This window comes from Micropterus dolomieu, linkage group LG09 (genome assembly GCF_021292245.1).
Source record: "Micropterus dolomieu isolate WLL.071019.BEF.003 ecotype Adirondacks linkage group LG09, ASM2129224v1, whole genome shotgun sequence".
Classification (NCBI taxonomy): domain Eukaryota; kingdom Metazoa; phylum Chordata; class Actinopteri; order Centrarchiformes; family Centrarchidae; genus Micropterus; species Micropterus dolomieu.
The window spans coordinates 2,533,485-2,552,508 of NC_060158.1; the positions used below are offsets into that span (position 1 = coordinate 2,533,485).

Here is a 19,024-nt window from a genome sequence, read left to right on the forward strand (position 1 = left end):
CTGGGAGCAGCTGGAGAAACTGCTTTTACTCTGGACACTTAACCTCCGTAACTGGACCCATTGTGAAGAAACTGATGAAATATCTGTACAGTACAGGACTATTTCCAAAAAGTCAACATTACTAACAAGCAGCAATCATCATAGCGTCTAGTCTGCCTAATCCAAAGAAGACGTAAAAATAAGAACTGTGAACCCTGTTTCTGCACCTAACGTAGTGTTTTTCCTGCATACAGCCAATCACCAGCATTATTAGATCTTGGCACAGGCATGCTTATTGGCCCCCCTAAGAGGAGGATTACTCTTTAGGTACAATATCTGGACAAAAGTACTGGAACACCCCTGTCCCAAAACTTTTGGTGTGTGGTCTCGGTTAAGGGAAATCTTGATGCCACAACATGCAATTTTAGACAATACTTCTTCCAACAGTTTGTCTTTCAACGCGATGATGCCCCCTTTGCACAAAGCCAGCTGAAATGGTTTTGGTGTGGAGGAACTTGACGGGCCCGCTCGGAGCCCTGACCTCAACCCTATCCAACGCCTTTGGGATGAACTAGAACTGAGATTGTGAGCCAGGCCCTCGTGTCCAGCATCTATGTGTGACCTCACAAACGCTCTTCTCTTCTATTAACGTATGAATGCATGAATGAAGTGGTATGAACGTATTTAAAATGGGATGTTACTGGATGTACTTTTGTCCATATGGTGTATCTATATTTGGTAACAAATTCATAGGGCTGGACATTTGTTGGGTAGCTATTCGATTTTTATTTCTGGGATTTGCATATTCAGGTTTTTTTCCCCTCACAGCAGTGAACGCAACGCTCCAGTTCATGTCAAAGGGTTTAATAATTTTACTTATTTTCATCACAGATCAAAAGTTACAACAAACAAACAACAACATAATGAACACATGTGAAAAATTATATTAGCCTGGTTGTAAAAACAACATTTAATAGGCTAATAATTATAGTTAAAAGCAAATTTTGCATAACAACATGTTGTTTTAGTTAAGCTACTGATCTCATCTCTCCCCCATCGGATCTCCCTCCCTCATGTCAATGCCAGAACGTCGTGGACATTCATCCTTCTTCTGCTCTGATCTACCTATAATAATATCTATCTATCAAATATCTCTAGCTTATAACATGACAAACAATCTGCATGTTGCAAACCTTAGTATTGTGATTGCAGATCTACTAACTACGGCGCTTCAGCATGTCCCTGCACGTGTGTGTGTTACCTGCTGGAGGTCCTGGTGAAGCAGGGCCGGTCGTTGATGGATGGAACGGCTTCGTCCATCAGAGGATATGACTTAATAAACGTCAGCATCTCATCTGGGAACTGGACCGATGACTTGTAGTCCGCAGCCGGACCGTCACCTGCACACGTACCGGGCCTGAAGAAAGATTTTAAATCGGATTTCAGTTTCGGCTGCGCTCTCTTGGATGTGTCATTAACGTAGCTGGATTTAAATAAGCCTGCTTTCAAATGATCCTGGATTTAGAGAAACCGCACAAGCCCGCAATTTTTTTTGGCGTCTCACCTCGGTCTGGGAACTAGCTCGTCTGATACCGCAGTCCAGGACGAGTCGCTGGTCCGCTGCTCCTTGAACTTCCCGTTGAAGACTTTCTCGATGTCGTCCATGTAGAAAGCACAAACCGCTGAGCCGGGGATACTGCGGAGAGAAACCAGCTGCAGATGATTCTGTCGGGATAAACCCGCGACTCGACTTTAAATGAAATAGGATGAAAACCAGGCTGCTGAGTCCCTGAGGACCGGCTGTAACGCCGCCACCTACACCTACTCTACATAACGTCCTCACCTGTTGTCCTGGGTGGTGAAGACTCCGACCACAGCCGGTCTCTGGTTGATCTGCAGCACGTTGGTGAGAGACTGAAGCACGTCGAAGTAGAAGAACGAGTCTCCGGGAACCGAACAGTTCAGACGAGCCTGAACACAAACACACACAGAGTCGAGTTATGAAACAGCCACTAGGAGGTCAGGTGTCCTGAAACGTGACTCCACACCTCAGAGGTCAGTTTGACTGCAGTTCCTGTCCTTTATTACACTGAACAAAATTATGAATGCAACACTTTTGTTTTTGGGCGGCACGGTGGATCGCACTGTGGCCTCACAGAAACACAACCGCTTTCCTAAATTGTCCTTAGGTGTGAGTGGTTGTTTGTCTATGTGTGGCCCTGCGATGAACTGGCGACCTGTCCAGGGTGTACCCCGCCCAATGTCAGCTGGGATTGACGATGGATGGATGGACACTTGAACTCGTGCTCAGCTGAACTCATGGTAGATCACTCATGAGGGGATCGGATACAGTTATAAAGTGTTAGATTGTTGGCATTGCGCGCCTGTGTGTAGGTTGAGGCGAGCGAATGAGGGAAGGAAGGTGTGCGTATTGTATTTCTGTACATGCATAAAAATATTTAATGAAATGGGCGGGTAATAAATAGATTATGTCTGTCGAAATGAAACAGTTCAACGCAAACCTCTGATTTATTAAAGAAATAAAAGTGGGAGTCAGACTGTGAAGTCACCTTGAGGAAGGAAGTCCAGTATCTCTCCAGAACTCTGGGAGAGCCTCCGTTATCGTTCTTACAAACCCGGGCGACTCGAGAAAACACCACCTGGAGAGAGAGAGAGAGAGAGCGAGAGAGCGAGAGCGAGAGAGAGAGCGAGAGAGAGTGAGAGAGAGAGCGAGAGAGAGCGAGAGAGAGAGAGAGAGTGAGAGAGAGAGGTGAACAGGCTCCGACTTGTTTCTGCTCTGGTTGGTCAATAATAATCGCTCAAACAGGAAAAGGAGCTTTCTCATTGGTAAGATGTTCATGCCCATGCATCGTCTCCAGGTACCGAGGCGCTCCTCCTCCTCCTCCTCCTCCTCCTCCTCCTCCTCCTCCTCCTCCTCCTCCTCCTCTTCTCTGCGTTTGTGTGCTCGACCGGACTTTACTGTCCGATCAGCGCTTCATGTTTTCTTACGATTAAACTTCACACACATCGGTTATGCAAGTAAAACGTTTGCTTTGATTAAAACAAAGACATCTAGTTTATACATTGATTAGTCAAATAACAAAACCAACACGGGCGTACGATGTGGATGTGCAGAGGGAGGCGAGAACAAACTCACCGGGTTTAAGCGGCGACAGCTCAGTGTGAACTTGTGTGTTTGCATTTTTATGCGCAACACTTCAGCAGACTATGATCAACATCATATCAGTAAATATTAATCTGTGTCCAAAACATTTTAGAGAGCTGAAGTCCGTCTTTCTTGTTACGTGAGTTTTAGAGAGCCTTATCCCCTCCCCTTAACGTGGACCACCTTGGGACCTTATTTCGGGAAAAATATGTCCAGTAGTCACCGGCGAGAGACAACCAATGTTTTGATCCGGTTTGAATTGTGCCCTGCATTACACACACACTAACACACACATTTACCTTGCCCAGGGTGGTGTACTCCACTGCGATCTCACTGAGGAAGAAGTAGACATAGTTGCCGTAGTCGATGGCGTGCAGGAAGTGAGGCTCTGCATTGAGAGAGAGAGGGGGGGGGGGGGGTTTCTATTTCTTCCATTTCAAGGTAAATCTCTTCTACTCCCTTCTTTACTAACTCATCACTTGTGATGCTCAACACTTCCTGCAGTTACAGACTTTTTGCCTTTCCCAGAATGCCGTTCACAGAGAGGAAATATGGGTTTTATAAGACCGATGAGCTCGTTTTACAAGAGCGAGGAAAGGTTACACAGGAAACAAAAAACAGTGTGTCAAGTATACTCAAGCTACTTTAAACAGTGTGACGCAATTTCAGTAATGTACTGCTTTTTGCTGTAAAGCAGCAACATAACGCATTACTAATAACATTTGAATAATATTATACCTGTTAAAATCTCACACATTTTAACCTGATATTAAGTGGTGTTTTGTTTTTCAATAATTCACCAACACAGAGAAGCACTTTGGCAGCAGAAAAGTTATTTCCTGTTGCTGGAATTTGATGGTTGAGATTGTAGGTAGGGTGCAAACTGCAGGTCCTTTTAATAACGTGAACTCCCCTGAAAAAATAATATGTGAAATTCTCTAAAATACTGCGATTGTGGACCATGCTTAAATTCTGCAAAGTGCATCCTGACCTATCCTGCAATCCATCCGCCATCCCACCCGCTATTAATCAGACTGTTCCTTATGACATATATAAACGCGATCTGCAGATCACTAGAACCCGCCCGGGCAGGCACATCTTACTATCTGAATAAGAAATAGCAGTGCAAGCAACTCAAAACTAACGCAAAAGCAGCACCAGCACAAAACTTGCTTTTAAGGTTAAAAGATTTAAGTCTGACAAGTTATATATATGTTCTGTATATATATTTACGTTCGCCACACCATCTTCATGACAACTGAGCAACTCCATCCGCTGAGGGAGGCTCCAGGATGTAATAAGTTGTAAGCTAGTCGGGCCTCGTGTGGAGAGTTTCTAAAGAAAAATTAAATGAACCCTGAAACACCGCGACCTACCTCTGAGCCACTTGGAGTCGTACTTGACGGTCCTGAGGACGGGTCGGCCGTCTCCCAGGCTTCTGTAGATGACGGCGTCGCTGGCCAGGAAATCGCTCATTGTTGCAGAGTAGAAATCTCCCCCTGAGAGACAGCAACGTGTTAAGAAGCTGGGAAACTGAGATTAAAAAATGCCCATTTGAATAAGCGGTCGTTTGTATAAGAACATAAAATGAAACCTGTGATGTTAAATGTAAAGTTACACAGTGTCACACCGAGGATGTCTTTGCAGATGTAGTTCTCTGTATAATTACTGTTGTTGATTGTATAAATCTAAAATGGCCTTGGTCAGAAGGTCAACACGCCGACACGTTTCTCATTTCTAAATTAAAGAATTCAAGACTTGCGGAGTTGTTTATTATGCCTGCATTAGGCACAGTGTACGGAGAAGGTAACTAAGCGTATCACTGCACAATGTCCCGTAAATTTTTGCAAATAAATCTGTCAGTTTCACTAATTATTCACATCAATGAATGTCACAGTATGTGTGTAGCTACATAAAAGAGGCAGAATGGATTAGATTTAATGAAAGAGTCACTGGCTGTACACGGGCGTTTAAAGAAACAAAGTCACATTTTACTCACCAGCAAATAGTCCCACGTTAGACTGACCGGACTCAAAGGGACAACGAGCCTGACCGACCACCTCCTCCCCGACCTGCTCCAGGGTGGTCATCTGAGAGGAGGAAGAGGAGAGGAACTTACTACATATGACTCTATGTTCCAACAATAAGTATGACTAAATATAAACCTATTTAAGTTATAATATATTTGTATATTTCTTTATATTTTCTACTTACCAACTTCTTTTAGTATTTCTATTCCTTTAAACATTTTAACTTAAAGTGCAAAGTGAGTAATTGTAAAAAAAGGGATTTCCCCTCAGGGATCAATAAAGTATTTCTGATGTGGCTTTTTGTGGTAGCGGGACGGGACAGGAGTGTTTTTGCGGTAGCGGGACGGGACAGGAGTATTTTTGCGGTAGCGGGACGGGACAGGAGTATTTGTGCAGTAGCGGGACGGGACAGGAGTGTTTGTGCAGTAGCGGGACGGGACAGGAGTATTTGTGCAGTAGCGGGACGGGACGGGAGTGTTTTTGCGGTAGCGGGACGGGACAGGAGTGTTTTTGCGGTAGCGGGACGGGACAGGAGTGTTTTTGCGGTAGCGGGACGGGACAGGAGTGTTTTTGCGGTAGCGGGACGGGACAGGAGTGTTTTTGCGGTAGTGGGACGGGACAGGAGTGTTTTTGCGGTGGCGGGACGGGACAGGAGTGTTTTTGCGGTAGCGGGACGGGACAGGAGTGTTTTTGCGGTAGCGGGACGGGACAGGAGTGTTTTTGCGGTAGCGGGACGGGACAGGAGTGTTTTTGCGGTAGCGGGACGGGACAGGAGTGTTTTTGCGGTAGCGGGACGGGAGACAGGAGTGTTTTCGTTACACTCCCCTGTCAGCCTCTTCTTCTCATTCACGAACTCCTTCAAAATGTCTGATTTCCAGCCTGATAATTTATGGATAATGAGTGTTAATCTTATTCACAGGGTGTCAGCAGGGAGGATAATAATGCTGCTAATCAGCTGGTGTCAGTCAGTTCAGCAGGGACTCGCTGCATGTTACAGTACCACAGCTAATAATACACAGAGAGCTCTGCTGACGGCACAGTCTGACATGTTCACCTTCTTTCTGAGTCTGACACAAATCTAAGAGCAAAATTAAAGTAAAAGAGTTGCTTTTTGTTGTCACCAAGCTTTTCACTTCCTGACAAACACACAATCTAGACACATGACCTATAAAAACACTTTCTTTCACTCAGAAAATGAAAATCTTTTTAGGCTACATCAAAGTATGCCAAGCTCCAATAGAGAGCATAAGTCTCTCCCCTTGTGGTGGACCACCATGGGATTTGATTTAGGAAAAAATATGTACGGCCAGAGAAACATTTTTTATCCTGTATGAATTTGAATGTTTGAAGGTCCAGTGTTGTAATATTTCTGAGGATCTATTGACAGAAATGCAATATAATATACATAACTTTGTTATCAGTGGTGTGTAATGAACCGTGGGTCCTCTTACATGGAAGGACCCTTGTTGCGCCGCCATGTTTCTACAGTAGCCCAAATGGTCAAAGTGCTTTACAGGGGGTGTTTCATCACTATGTTTAATACATAGGACGACAAAGAAGAAGAAGTCGCCTGGTTTGTTAGAAGTAAGCGGCCACCGTTGCTTCTCGTACGCACTTGCAAAGGGAGGGGTGGGTGGTGGCTGAGCCGTTGGGTTGCAATTCGCGACCCTCACCACTAGATGCCACTAAAACCTACAAAGTGAAGCTTTAAAGGATAATTTTGCAAGTCAAGAAAGTATAAGAGGACCACAAACCCCAAAAGTCTCGTAGGTAACATCATAAGTGTTTCTCTCAGTGCCCGAAGCTAACGTCACTGAAGCTAACGTCACTGAAGCTAACGTCACTGAAGCTAACGTCACTGAAGCCATCGACGTTTCAGACAAGACACGCCACTCAATCACATCCTCAATACAACTCTATGGGGATAGCCCGTAACAGCAAAGATGGCGGTTATCCCGCCCCTCCCGCTAGACAGTCAATGGTCTGTTTTAACAGCCAAAGCAGGAAACAGATTTCAGCCAATCATGTGGTTCCACTGACATATGTCTGTTATACTTCTACTGCGCATGCGTAGTAGAAGTATAAAGCTCTCCCCATTCATTCAGACAGGAGCCTGGTGTTGTAAGTTTCGAAATAGCTGCCCGGAGGCCGAGTGGCATGACTTGCCTGTAAGGACTTTGCTGAAGCTAAAGTCAAAGATCTTCCATGTGTGGATGATGAAAATACCAGGAGTTGTTGGATTAAACATATCAGGTGATAGCCATAGTTAACTGGCTGGTAGCAAGCAAGCAAAAACGTTAGCTAGCATTACAGCGCTAACATGTTGGTGTTGGTTTCCACTAGCGCAACTTGTTCAGCTTATTTTCTGGCAGATATCTTCCATCAGTCTTCTTGAAGGCTATAACATGACGGAGATTTCTACTGCTGTAGCAGCTTTCATTTACACTGAGTAATATCAGACAGAAATGTGGCAAAGCACTCAATGTGAACAAAATCATTTAACTTTGTTAAAATGATACAGTTCTTAAACGTCACTCAATCCAGTAAACTATTGTATAGTCTTTTACCTCTGGAACAGTAAAGACAAGAAGATATAACTGGGGCTAGAAGCAAGCTTTTAAAAAAGTGCTACTGACAGCATGCTAGTGTTGTAATTAATTATGGCCTATGTGCAGCAAAACAACTGTAAACAGTCACAAGTTTAAAGGAATGATCAGTTTGATAAAATGTTGACGCAGTTAGAAATCCGCCATGTTGCGGACGTGGCTGTAATTTTGGGGGGTTTATATTTGAGTTAACAAGGAGTGGCGGTTAGACTTTTCCCAGAAGGTGGAGGGTGAGTCTCCGGCAAAATTGGGTCAGTATCTCTCTCTAAGAATTAGGAATTAAATCATTGAATCATCTAATATTAATAGAATGTAAAGTTAATGTCCAATGATTTGAGAAGGCTAATCTGAGTGAATTTGAGGGTTTTGTGTAATCTTTAGGATATTGGTAGGAGATTCCTTTGAGGAGGCTAAAGTGATCTCAATTGCAATTCATTTTCTATTATTTTTATTATTTTCCTTAATTATAACTTTATGTAATCTGTATTAATTGTAATTTTTATACTTAGTACCTTTTTGTAAATATATTATTGAAAAATCTAAAGATACAGACTTAATGATTTCTGTGTCTCTGGTCCATCATTGAGGGAAACTCAGCCAAGGAACAAAACTCCACACTAGCTACTTTGACATTATGTTGTTTATGCACTGCATTGCATCTCGGTTAATTATGCTGCTGATAATGTTATTGACATGTTAGCTAAGGTGATGATATCTAATTGTAAGCCTGGCAGCTGAGTCCAGAAGCTACGTTAGCTGAATTGCTAACGGAGGCTGTGGGAGCATTTAGCCTCATAAATTCACCTGTCTGCTGTTTTCCCCCTCGGGGAGCTGAATCTGTTCACGGCTGTGAGCGCTGCACTCTCTGACCCCGTTCTCTCCGTTGATTTTAATACTTTCTCGGCCTCGCTCTGTTTGACTCCAACTCTCCTCCATCATGAAGTAGGACGGGGTGATAACACGTCACTCCTCTTTCTTTCTCTCTCTTCCATCTTTTTCTTTCTACTCTACTTTGTCCTTTTGGGTCCTAATTGATGTAACACTGTAGATATCAGCGCGTCAAGGTGAAGACCCTAAATTAAATTAAACATTTAATCGCACACTTTAATTAAAAGTTTCTTTCTTCTTTATTTATCTCCGTCAGTCAGTTTCAGCTTAGCAGTCGACCTTCATGTCGATCACTATCTTTGTATGTTAGCAGTGTGCTGCTGTTTGAGACCCAGACACAAAGAGGTGGATAAATTAAAAAGCCTCAGTGGGCCTGAACGACGTCTTTACCGTTCATGATGTTCTGCTGACCTGAAAGGACCTGCCTAAGGGTTTACCTACAGTCTATGAGGTTTACAGGCATGATCCTGGCCTAAAAACAACAAAAAAAATGGTTCCTGCACATGTAGTGGTCCTCGCAGAAAATCAAATTGAAGACTTCTTTATCTTTTTATTTGTTTGGCTTTTTTGAGTCATGTCTTCAGATTCATTGTTCAAGATCAAACTAAGTTTTAAGGATCAGGGAAGAACAGCGGTGTTCAATCTGTATAATAATAATAATAATAATAATATGATTTAATATTTCAAATCTTAGCGTTCATGAATCTTGGCAGACAAAAAAATTACCCAACATTTCATAAGAATCCGTGTATGGTTCGTTCTTTCAGTATTTCGTTTCAAAACCAAAACGGAAAATTGGAAAAACAGAAAACAAAAAACCAGACATGTTATATTTTTCTGTTTTAAACCCATAACTGAAAACAAAGGAGCTGCGTTTTGTTCTATCTTTGTGTGGTTGTATCCCTACAACCCGTTCTCACTCCCCGACTCCTCACATATGGACGCATGGTCAAGACCCATCGGCGTCAGTTTGTAAAGCAGTGGGGATCCCTGTAGCTCCATAGGTGCGTGGGGGAAGCCCTGTAGCGTCAATCGTGCAGGTATATATTTAACAGAAAAGACTGAGTAAGGTCATGGTTGGGGTGAATGGAGTGCCAGGACCCGGACTTGTTTGTGTCCCGTGTGAAAAAAAAAAGGTCAATATTACATATTTAATCCATTTATTTTATTTTATATAGGCCTAGGCTAAGGCTAGTTCTTTTCAAGTCGCATATCATATCAACTATGGTTGAAGTGAGCACTATACACATACCATAAAAGAAATATGCCAATGAGAATATGTAGGCTACTTGTTTTACAAGATCGCGTCGCTTTAGGAGCCACTCAAGCACTCAAAATTCTCCAATTTCTAGATGAAGTAGGCCTACGTCAGCATCAAGGAAGCATTTTGTTTTGGGCTGATCTGAAGCAGTTGGTTACCTGAGCGATCTAAGAAAATACCCGAATACTTATCAAGGTGTTTTTCCCAGAGGCTACGGCCAGAGTGCGAACTCCCGGGAAGCCATAACACATGATGATTTGTAATCTTTTGGATGCTATTTTTGCTATTCATTTCTATTTTTCTGTAGCCTATCATCATGGATCAGGCGTAAATCAGTAGCGTCTGGCTTCATCCAGCCAGAAGGATCACCGACCGTCCGCAGCTCACCAGGTCGCTCCCTCTCCACCGGTAGACCTACTATGGGTTGTGTTGCTTGTGGAACCGGCGCTCAGTGGTGGTTCCCTCTGGCTGGATGAAGTCCGACGCTCCTAATGCAACTTTCTAAATTCATCCATCTCAGAAAATAAAGGTCAGGTGGAAACAGCGTAGAGAGGCTGAACGAAAATTACCCAAACCTTTTAATCCGTGTATGATTCGTTAATGTACAGTTCATGTTTGCTGTGTACCGTTGGATGGACTGACAACTATCAATGAATTCATTTGATAATAAAGAAATCTTAAAAACCGGAGGATTCTCAGGCGACTTCTGTTTCTGTTCCTGTCCAAGTTGCTAGTGAGTTACAAAGTGAACAGTGAGCCTCCGGTTTTTCTACCTAAAACTCCACTTAGGCTATGTTGATGTTCAAGCTCATCTTAATTAGCCTACATAATCAGGCATCCATCCCAAGTGTATCTGCTGCAGGTTTATTAAGTGTCATACAAAGCTACACATTAAATATAAAATCCATTTTGGTTTTAAAACAGAAAAAGCAAAACACGACTTGTTTTTTTGTTTTTTCGTTTTGGTTTTGAACCATACATGGATTCATAAGCCATGTTTCTATCCAATTGTCATGCAAATTTTAAGCGTACTTTTGAAATGTCGCAAAAAAAACCAAACAAACAAAAAGCGAATTAGGTGAGTTTCCATCAGCTGGTTTGGAGCGAATAAACCAGGCTACGGCGAGCGTAGTTACGTCAGTAGTTGACGTTACACATGGCTGTAATAAACAAGACGTCTGGGTTCCAAACCAGAAACAAAACCAGCCTGAGGGCCATTGAGGGCCTCACACAGAGAGGTCCTCAGGAATGTGTTTCAAGCGGGCAAACTGCTACCAGCCATGTCTCCGCACGTTATGGGAATATCCGGCAAGTTCGCTACATCAGAACTTAATTCGGCAAAAGTGTTTCCAACTCCCATTTAGTGCATTAACAGTTTTTCAACAAAGCAAAAAGCACCTCAAGCGGGCGTAAAAACTTTTCGCGAAATTAAGGCTTTTTTCCCCTTTTTTTCCTCGAATTTTGCCGTTTCCATCAGCGTTTTCTAATGCAATACTTCAAAATGCGCATAAAACGTAAAAAGTGTGAAAGTTTCTGCTGGTAACAAACTAGAACAGTATAGTCATTCACAAACGCTTGTGTAGGGGAGAGCGGGGAAAGTTGTCACACTGCTCATAACTCCAACACTAGAGGCTCTATGTCAAAAATCAAATAGCCACTTTGTGTGACTTCCTTTTCTATGTTCAACTTCCTGTTCACATGCGGTCACGGTCACTCTAACCTGAGGAGAGCACAAGTATATTATTTTTTTGCTTCAAAACTAAAACATTTGCACTTTACATTTTATGTATTCCAACCTTCTTAGGTATGAATGTTCAAAATGATAAATTTCCACAAAGTAGAGGAGAAAATAATGTGTCTTAATACTTCAGCTGATGTGCTATGTTGACCTTGAGATTTACACATGTCAGTTTGTAAAATAAACACATGGAACGTGCTCAAAAAACTATGTGAAATTGTGTAGTTACCTCTGACAGCAGTATTAAATGATACTGTAAATAGATTATTATACTCTGTAGTTTACAGCAGCAGCCGTACGCCTGGACAAGACTGAATTCATGACAGAGTTTATACGGTCTTATACCGTCGGCATGTAGTCTGTGTTAGTAGATACAAACACACAGACTCTACATCATACAGTTATTATTACAGTTAGGCAACAAGGGTAGTAGACAAATAAGCTTGTAATCAATTTGTATTTGCAAGGAAGGAAGAGAGAAAATATCAGAACACCACCTGACATAATGTTACAGTCAGTCAGGCAGGTGAAGTTAAAGAACAAATTAATCAGAAGTACAGCTGAGGACTTGGACATAAGCTGCTGATATCTCTTTTGGCTTCATCTACGTGGAGCCATTTTCATGCAGTATTCCAAAGGAGACGTGGTTTAAGTGTGTGAAATGCAACAAATGGGCCGGCGATGTTTGCACCTCTAAACACATGTGGGATTAGTCAGATACAGATATACGTCGTACAGAAGTGCACACTGTTGCATTAGTGTGTTTAAACACCACATCTGTTTAGTTAAGAAGTTATACATTTAAGAAAGTTATCTGCAGCTTTACATTCAGTTACCATAGATCCATTTGCACTCCAGAGAACGTTTGATTTTAAAGTTAAAAGAAAGAGGTTAATGTGAGCTCTGCCAACATATTTGTTTTGAATTAAATTATTTATTTTCCAAATTCTCTAGGCTTGATTGTTCAATATTCAATTATGCCGACGGGGCAAGTGCACACTCTCTATTCAACAGTCTATAGCTCCATAATGAGATAAGATACAAAGATGTAATGATACAAAACTTCTGCCCAAGACTTCATTCTTTCATTCGGTATGACATTTGACAGTGTGAAAAGTGTGACAACATACCCCGCTCTCCCCTATCATTTAATTAAATAAAGAAGTAAAAAAAAAGACCTGTCAGTCACCAAGCGCGTTCCCACAGTGTATCAACAGCTGGATCAGCATGATGTCCTCCTGTCTCCCGTGTGTGTTTCTGTTTCAATTAAACTGGATGGTGACACACAGCTGATAAGCTATAATAGAGTCCGCCATTTCCCAGGACTCTCCCTGTTTAGGCTGTTTGCTTTTGGTCATCAGGGTGAATTTATGTGTCAAGGTTCTCAAAAGTTTAAGTTGCCCGCAGTGTTTCCATTGGAATGAATTGATTTTGACATGTGTGACCATCAGGGGCCATCAGGCTTCATATTCTGCTTCATTTGAGGGCAAATTGTAAAAATAAAAACACCACCCAAAGTAAAAAGAACACCTTCCTGCTGTCAGAGAAATCAGCTGACTGGGAGGTTTTAGGACTTAATATTCAGCTAAATTACTTTATCGATTGAAGTGGAGCGAAACGGCAAATCGGTGTGATTATCAGGCGTGTGGCTTCCTGCCGTGAACATGAAATCCTGCGGAGACTTGATCTCCACGTGAATTATTTTGTACTCGAGACACAACATCCCGTGCAGGTTTTCATAGTTTACTGCCTCCGTGTTAAACGAAGTGAAAAAGTCTTGTGTGTGTCCTGCAGTGATTCTGATTCGATTGAGGACGTCACACTGTTTGTTTTTTTGCAGCTCTTGGTCAAAAACAAACAAACAAAAAAAAAATGTTATTAACACGGAAAATGTGTTTGTGAAAAAATCATTACACCAGCAGAACATTCTTGCTCTCCCATGTTCACGTCAGCCTATACTGGCAGAGCAGAGGCTGAACTGTACCTGTGTCCTTGCCAAATGTAATTTCGCTCACTAATACATAAAGCTCATAGCTCCAAAGCGTCACCGCCGTTCGACCAAAAGACATTAACTCAAGGTTCACTTTGTAGCCGGTGCTTTGGACAGCAGAATTTTACTGAAGTGGATTTAACTTGACTAAAATAACACTTTTGTTTTTTAATGCACTTCAATCTCTCTTGCAGTAAAATATGTTTAAAGCTTTATCACTGATTATCTTTAAACTTGCAGCATCTTGTTTGAAAAAGCTCTTAAATGACTTCCTGTTCTCTGAGAAGTACAAGCTGATATTTCTTTGTGCCATCAATCATTAAATGAGAGCAGGCATCGCTGTTATTTCCAGGTGCTGCGTATCTCATTTTAGATCCAAACTCCTCATCTTCAGGTAAACGTGTTGTTTCTCCCGCCGCCGGAGGTTTCAAAGCGCAGGAAGCTTCTGCTAAACAGGGTCAGAGCCTGTCAATCAAACTTCTAGCGCCGCAGCGGCGTGAAAAGAGGAACACAACTGTGGATTGACAACCTGAAATTGTGGCTTTTGTGAAGGTGTTGTGTTTGGTCTTGACGAGGCGTCTCACACAAGCCTGACACTTTCAATTAGGAACGTGTGCCGCTGAACAAGCGCGGGGGGGGGCAACGGCGTCAGAATAAAAGTCATTCGTCCCCGGGCCCCGTCTCCATGCTCATTAACCCAGCGCTTGTGACGATGTGTTGGAAATTCAGCAGCTGAGAGGATAATGGGCATGTTAGCAAAAGCTCAACCCACACTTGTGTTGTCATGAAATGTGCAGAGGGGGTTATATTCAGACTTCAGACACATTTGTTGTTTTTCCAAAATACCAGCTAGCTACACTACAAAGCCCCCCCCCCGCCCCAATATCTTTGGAAAGCTGAGTTCACTTTCTCTAGCCAAACCCAGGCCTGATTACTGCCACACCTGTTCTCAATCAAGAAATCACTTAAATAGGAACTGCCTGACAAAGTGAAGTAAACCAAAAGATCCTCAAAAGGTAGACATCATGGTGCGATCCAAAGAAATTCAGGAACAAATGAGAAACAGAGTAACTGAGATTTATCACTTTGGAAAAGGTTATAATGCCATTTTTAAAGCGAACCACAGTGAGAGCCATTATCCACAAATGGTTACAAAACATGGAACAGTTTTCAACCTTCCCAGGAGTGGCCACTTTTTCACGCCACTGTAAGGACGTTTATTTTTTTGTTATTTAAATGTATCAGTCTTTTTTTAAGAATAACCTCTGAAGAATCATCTGCACAGACCAGCTACACTGAACAACATTATAAAGGCAACACTTTTGTTTTTGCCCCCATTTATCACGAGCTGAACTCAAAGATTTAAGACTTTCTCTATGTACACAAAAGGCCTTTTTCTCTCAAATATTGTTCACAAATCTGTCAAAATCTGTGTTAGTGAGCACTTCTCCTTTGCCGAGATAATCCATCCACCTCACAGGTGTGGCATATCACGATGCCGATCAGACAGCATGGGTATTGCACAGGTGTGCATTAGGCTGACCACAATAAAAGACCTTAGGCTGGCCACAATAAAAGACCTTAGGCTGGCCACAATAAAAGGCTACTCCAAAATGTGCAGTTCCATCACACAGCACAACGCCACAGATGTCACAAGTTTTGAGGGAGCGTGCAGTTGGCATGCTGACTGCAAGAATTTCCACCAGAACTGTTGTCCGTGAACTGAATGTTCATTTCTCTACAATAAGCGTCTCCAAAGGTGTTTCAGAGAATGTGGCAGTGAATCCAACCGGCCTCACAACCGCAGACCACATGTAACCACACCAGGCCAGGACCTCCACATCCAGCATCTTAACCTCCAAGATCGTCTGAGACCAGCCACCCGGACAGTTGCTGCAACAATTGGTTCGCATAACCAACGAATTTCTGCACAAACTGTCAGGAACCGTCTCAGGGAAGCTCATCTGTATGCTCGTCGTCCTCATCGGGGTCTCGACCCGACTGCAACTTCGCACAGCCATTGAAGAGGAGTGGACCAACACTCCACAGGCCGCAACCAACAACCTGATCAACTCTATGTGAAGGAGATGTGTTGCACTGCGTGAGGCAAATGGTGGTCACACCAGATACTGACTGGTTTCCCGACCCCCCCAATACAGTGAAACTGCACATTTTGGAGTGGTCTTTTATTGTGGCCAGCCTACAGCACACCTGTGAGGTGGATGGATTATATCGGCAAAGGAGAAGTGCTCACTAACACAGATTTGTGAACAATATTTGAGAGAAATAGGCCTTTTGTGTACATAGAGAAAGTCTTAGATCTTTGAGTTCAGCTCGTGATGAATGGGGGCAAAAACAAAAGTGTTGCCTTTATAATTTTGTTCAATGTATTTAGTAAGGGGTGCTTTTATTCTGCAGTGTGTTTGATGAACTTCTGCTTTGATCAGGTCTTAAAATACACATCAAGTTACAGTAGAGACAAACAGCTGAACAGGAAAAAACGTGAAGTGAAATGAAAGCGTGACAGTGCAGGTTCAATACAGTAACAAACAACCTAAATACATAAATTAAAAACAACTAATTATTTGAATCTGATCTCTTTCTGAGTCGCACGTGGAGGAATAAATATGAAAGTATTTCCCTACTCTAAGTACGATGAAAGAGTCTCAAGTTACACAAACTGACAGAAGTTGAGTTGCAGTTAAGAGTGAAAGCCATCGTGCTGCTGAACACGCCTGGCACAGACAGAGCGCAAAGGTAGAAGCACTGATGGCAGTGCGGTTTTCAGAATATGTAAAAGAGTTGTGGTCAAGCGTGACAGGGTTTTAAGTCGATTTTCAGGTACTGCAATAAGTTGCTTCCCAACACTGCTGCCTTGAAAGCAGGAAATCAATGTGTGTCGAGTCAGAAAACAACTCTTAAATAATGGGTAAAAAGCGGGGGGTTTTAAATGGCACTTTTCTAGGACAAAAGAAACTGTAAAATAAATAAATAAAAACTCTGGACCTGAACACCCTCTCAGCAGTCTGTTTAAGAAGAATGCACTAAAATCGATCTGTAAGTCACTTGGACAAAAGTATGTGCCGAATAAATGTAATGCAATGATAACAGCTCTCAGAAGCTTGTCTGGTCTTCTTTTCTTAAGACCCTCCAGGTCCAACACAGGACAGGCGTGTTTACCTTGTAGTTTCGGCAGGTGGGGTTGAAAGCGTTGGTTCCGCAGGCGAACAGCGTCTCGTCGTTTCTGGGCACCAGCACTTTCACGTAGTTGTAGCACTCGTCCTGCTGAAACACAAAGCAGTGATGCCCCTCATTCATCACATAACAAAACGCAGTGATAACGACTCATCTTGACAAGGATGAAACGTCTTCAAAACATTTGTTTGGTTCCTCTGTACTGCGGGTGAACTTTGAAGAGAAAAGCATCAGATTAGATTTTTCATGATTCCTACACAGCAGTTGTTTTGGTGCTGCGAAAAGACAAAACAACAAACAAGCAGGAACCAGAAACCATTCCAACAACATCCACATAAACATGCAGAGTGAATATATATCAGCTCCGCAGCATGTCAAGCAGCCCAGCGGGCGGGAAGCATAATGACGGATACACCAGGCGCTGCAAACAGTTCAGTCCAGTCCTGCAGAGCGGTTCAGGTCATGGGATCTTCTGGCTACGTGGACTAAGTGTTCTGACTGCTGTAGGAAAGAAGCTGCTTTTCAAATACACCGAGGTGAGAAGCTGGAGGAGGGGGTCGCTGGTTATTTTAGCTTCCCGGTCACAGACAATTATGTTGGAGGTTTTAGTGACAATCTGCTCCAGTTTCCGCTTGGTGAGACTCTCTGAGCTCCCACACCAGACTCAGGATGCTCTCTGTGACGGCTTTGTAGAAGTAGGCCAACAGGTTTTCTGACACTTCTTCAGCTGCCCGAGCAACGCTGCTCATTTGCCAAGTGTGCCGGGGTTCACCTCCGGGGCTCTGCTGAAGGTGGGCTTCAGCAAGGCCCTGAACTCCCAACCGCTCGGGGCGCCGCACTAGGCGGCGGCCTGCTCGCTCTAACGTCCCTCCGTGTGTTGTTGCATAACGTCCTGTTTGAGCATGTGTGTGTGTGACAGGTGTGTGTGTTTAATAATAACAAAAGAGTGAAAAAACACAGAATAAAGTCTGTAGTCGTCGTCTTTCATCTATATCTGTGATTCAGTATTTTTCAAAACACAAATCAAACTAAGCTAAAATGGAAAAGATGAGAACATGTCAGAGGAACAGGAGGTTTTGAAGTAAAAAGGTGGAAACGGCAGAAGAATGTAGAAATGGATAAGGAACTCACGCTGTTCTTCCCTCTGACTGTACACTTGCTGACGTCTTTGGACCGCCACGTCAGCTTCTGAAACACAGAAGAGGAATAACAGAATGCAATCTGGAGCGACGCTCGTGTAATTTTCTCTGAGCTGTGGAGTCGGCGCTCACCTAAAGAGCTTTATTGATGAGATATAAACGTAAGCACGCACGTGAGGGGAAATCTGAGTCATATCTGTCTGCAGAAACTGTGAGCAGTTAGTGGACACAAAGTGAGGAAAATGACAACACAGATATGATGTTTTGTGCCACACAAAAGAATACAGGCTGGGGTTTGGGTTTTCTGGTTACAGGATTTTTTAGATTGAAAGCCGATCAAGTCTAGTTTGGGTGATTTAAACCTTTCTGCGAGGCGGCATGGCAACATGTTTGTATATCTTGAGACATGTTGAGTTTTGTCCTTTCAAAAGCAGAGGTTTGATCAAACCGTCTCAGAGCAGGGGGCGAGCAAGAACAGCAGCAGCAGCTTTCGGCTGACCTGCGGTGGTTTGTGGTTCAACACAAAATGGTCTTACCAGAAACAGGTAACAGCCGACTCGTAATAAGCGCTGCTGGTTAAACGTACACAGAGCAGCGGATATGAGTCGCCTCTATCCTGATTGTCAATCAGCTTGTAGCCCCGCCCTAAAGCCTCCCCTGCTTCCTGGTCTCTGTTCCTCTAAATGGGACCATAATTTACTAAATGAACATCACGCTGTGTTGAAGAAGACTTGAAACTAGCGACTGAGACCAGAAACTCATCAGGAAAGAGTTTACTGAGGGAATAAATCAGCTGACAAGTAGAAACATTTTCTCACAGACTTCTATACAATCACACTTCTTTCTGCAGCCGCTGGAGTCGCCCCCTGCTGGCTGCTAGAGAGAACGCAGGTTTAAGTCGCCCCCTGCTGGCTGCTAGAGAGGACGCAGGTTTAAGTCGCCCCCTGCTGGCTGCTAGAGAGAACGCAGGTTTAAGTCGCCCCCTGCTGGCTGCTAGAGAGGACGCAGGTTTAAGTCGCCCCCTGCTGGCTG

The 19,024-nt window shown here is 43.2% G+C and overlaps 1 protein-coding gene across 1 annotated transcript in view; it reads right to left on the reverse strand.

Moving 5' to 3' along the window:
- Nucleotides 1–19,024, reverse strand: part of LOC123976716 (semaphorin-6D-like) — a 195,838-nt gene that overhangs the window by 69,945 nt on the left and 106,869 nt on the right. Inside the window, exons 8-16 of the mRNA XM_046059061.1 lie at nt 17,985–18,041; nt 16,839–16,940; nt 5,145–5,235; nt 4,522–4,644; nt 3,445–3,533; nt 2,550–2,639; nt 1,823–1,950; nt 1,544–1,675; nt 1,241–1,396 (exon numbers count right to left, since the gene is read on the reverse strand). Of these exons, the coding sequence (XP_045915017.1) occupies nt 1,241–1,396; nt 1,544–1,675; nt 1,823–1,950; nt 2,550–2,639; nt 3,445–3,533; nt 4,522–4,644; nt 5,145–5,235; nt 16,839–16,940; nt 17,985–18,041 (968 nt within the window). The remainder of the gene's footprint in view (nt 1–1,240; nt 1,397–1,543; nt 1,676–1,822; nt 1,951–2,549; nt 2,640–3,444; nt 3,534–4,521; nt 4,645–5,144; nt 5,236–16,838; nt 16,941–17,984; nt 18,042–19,024) is intronic.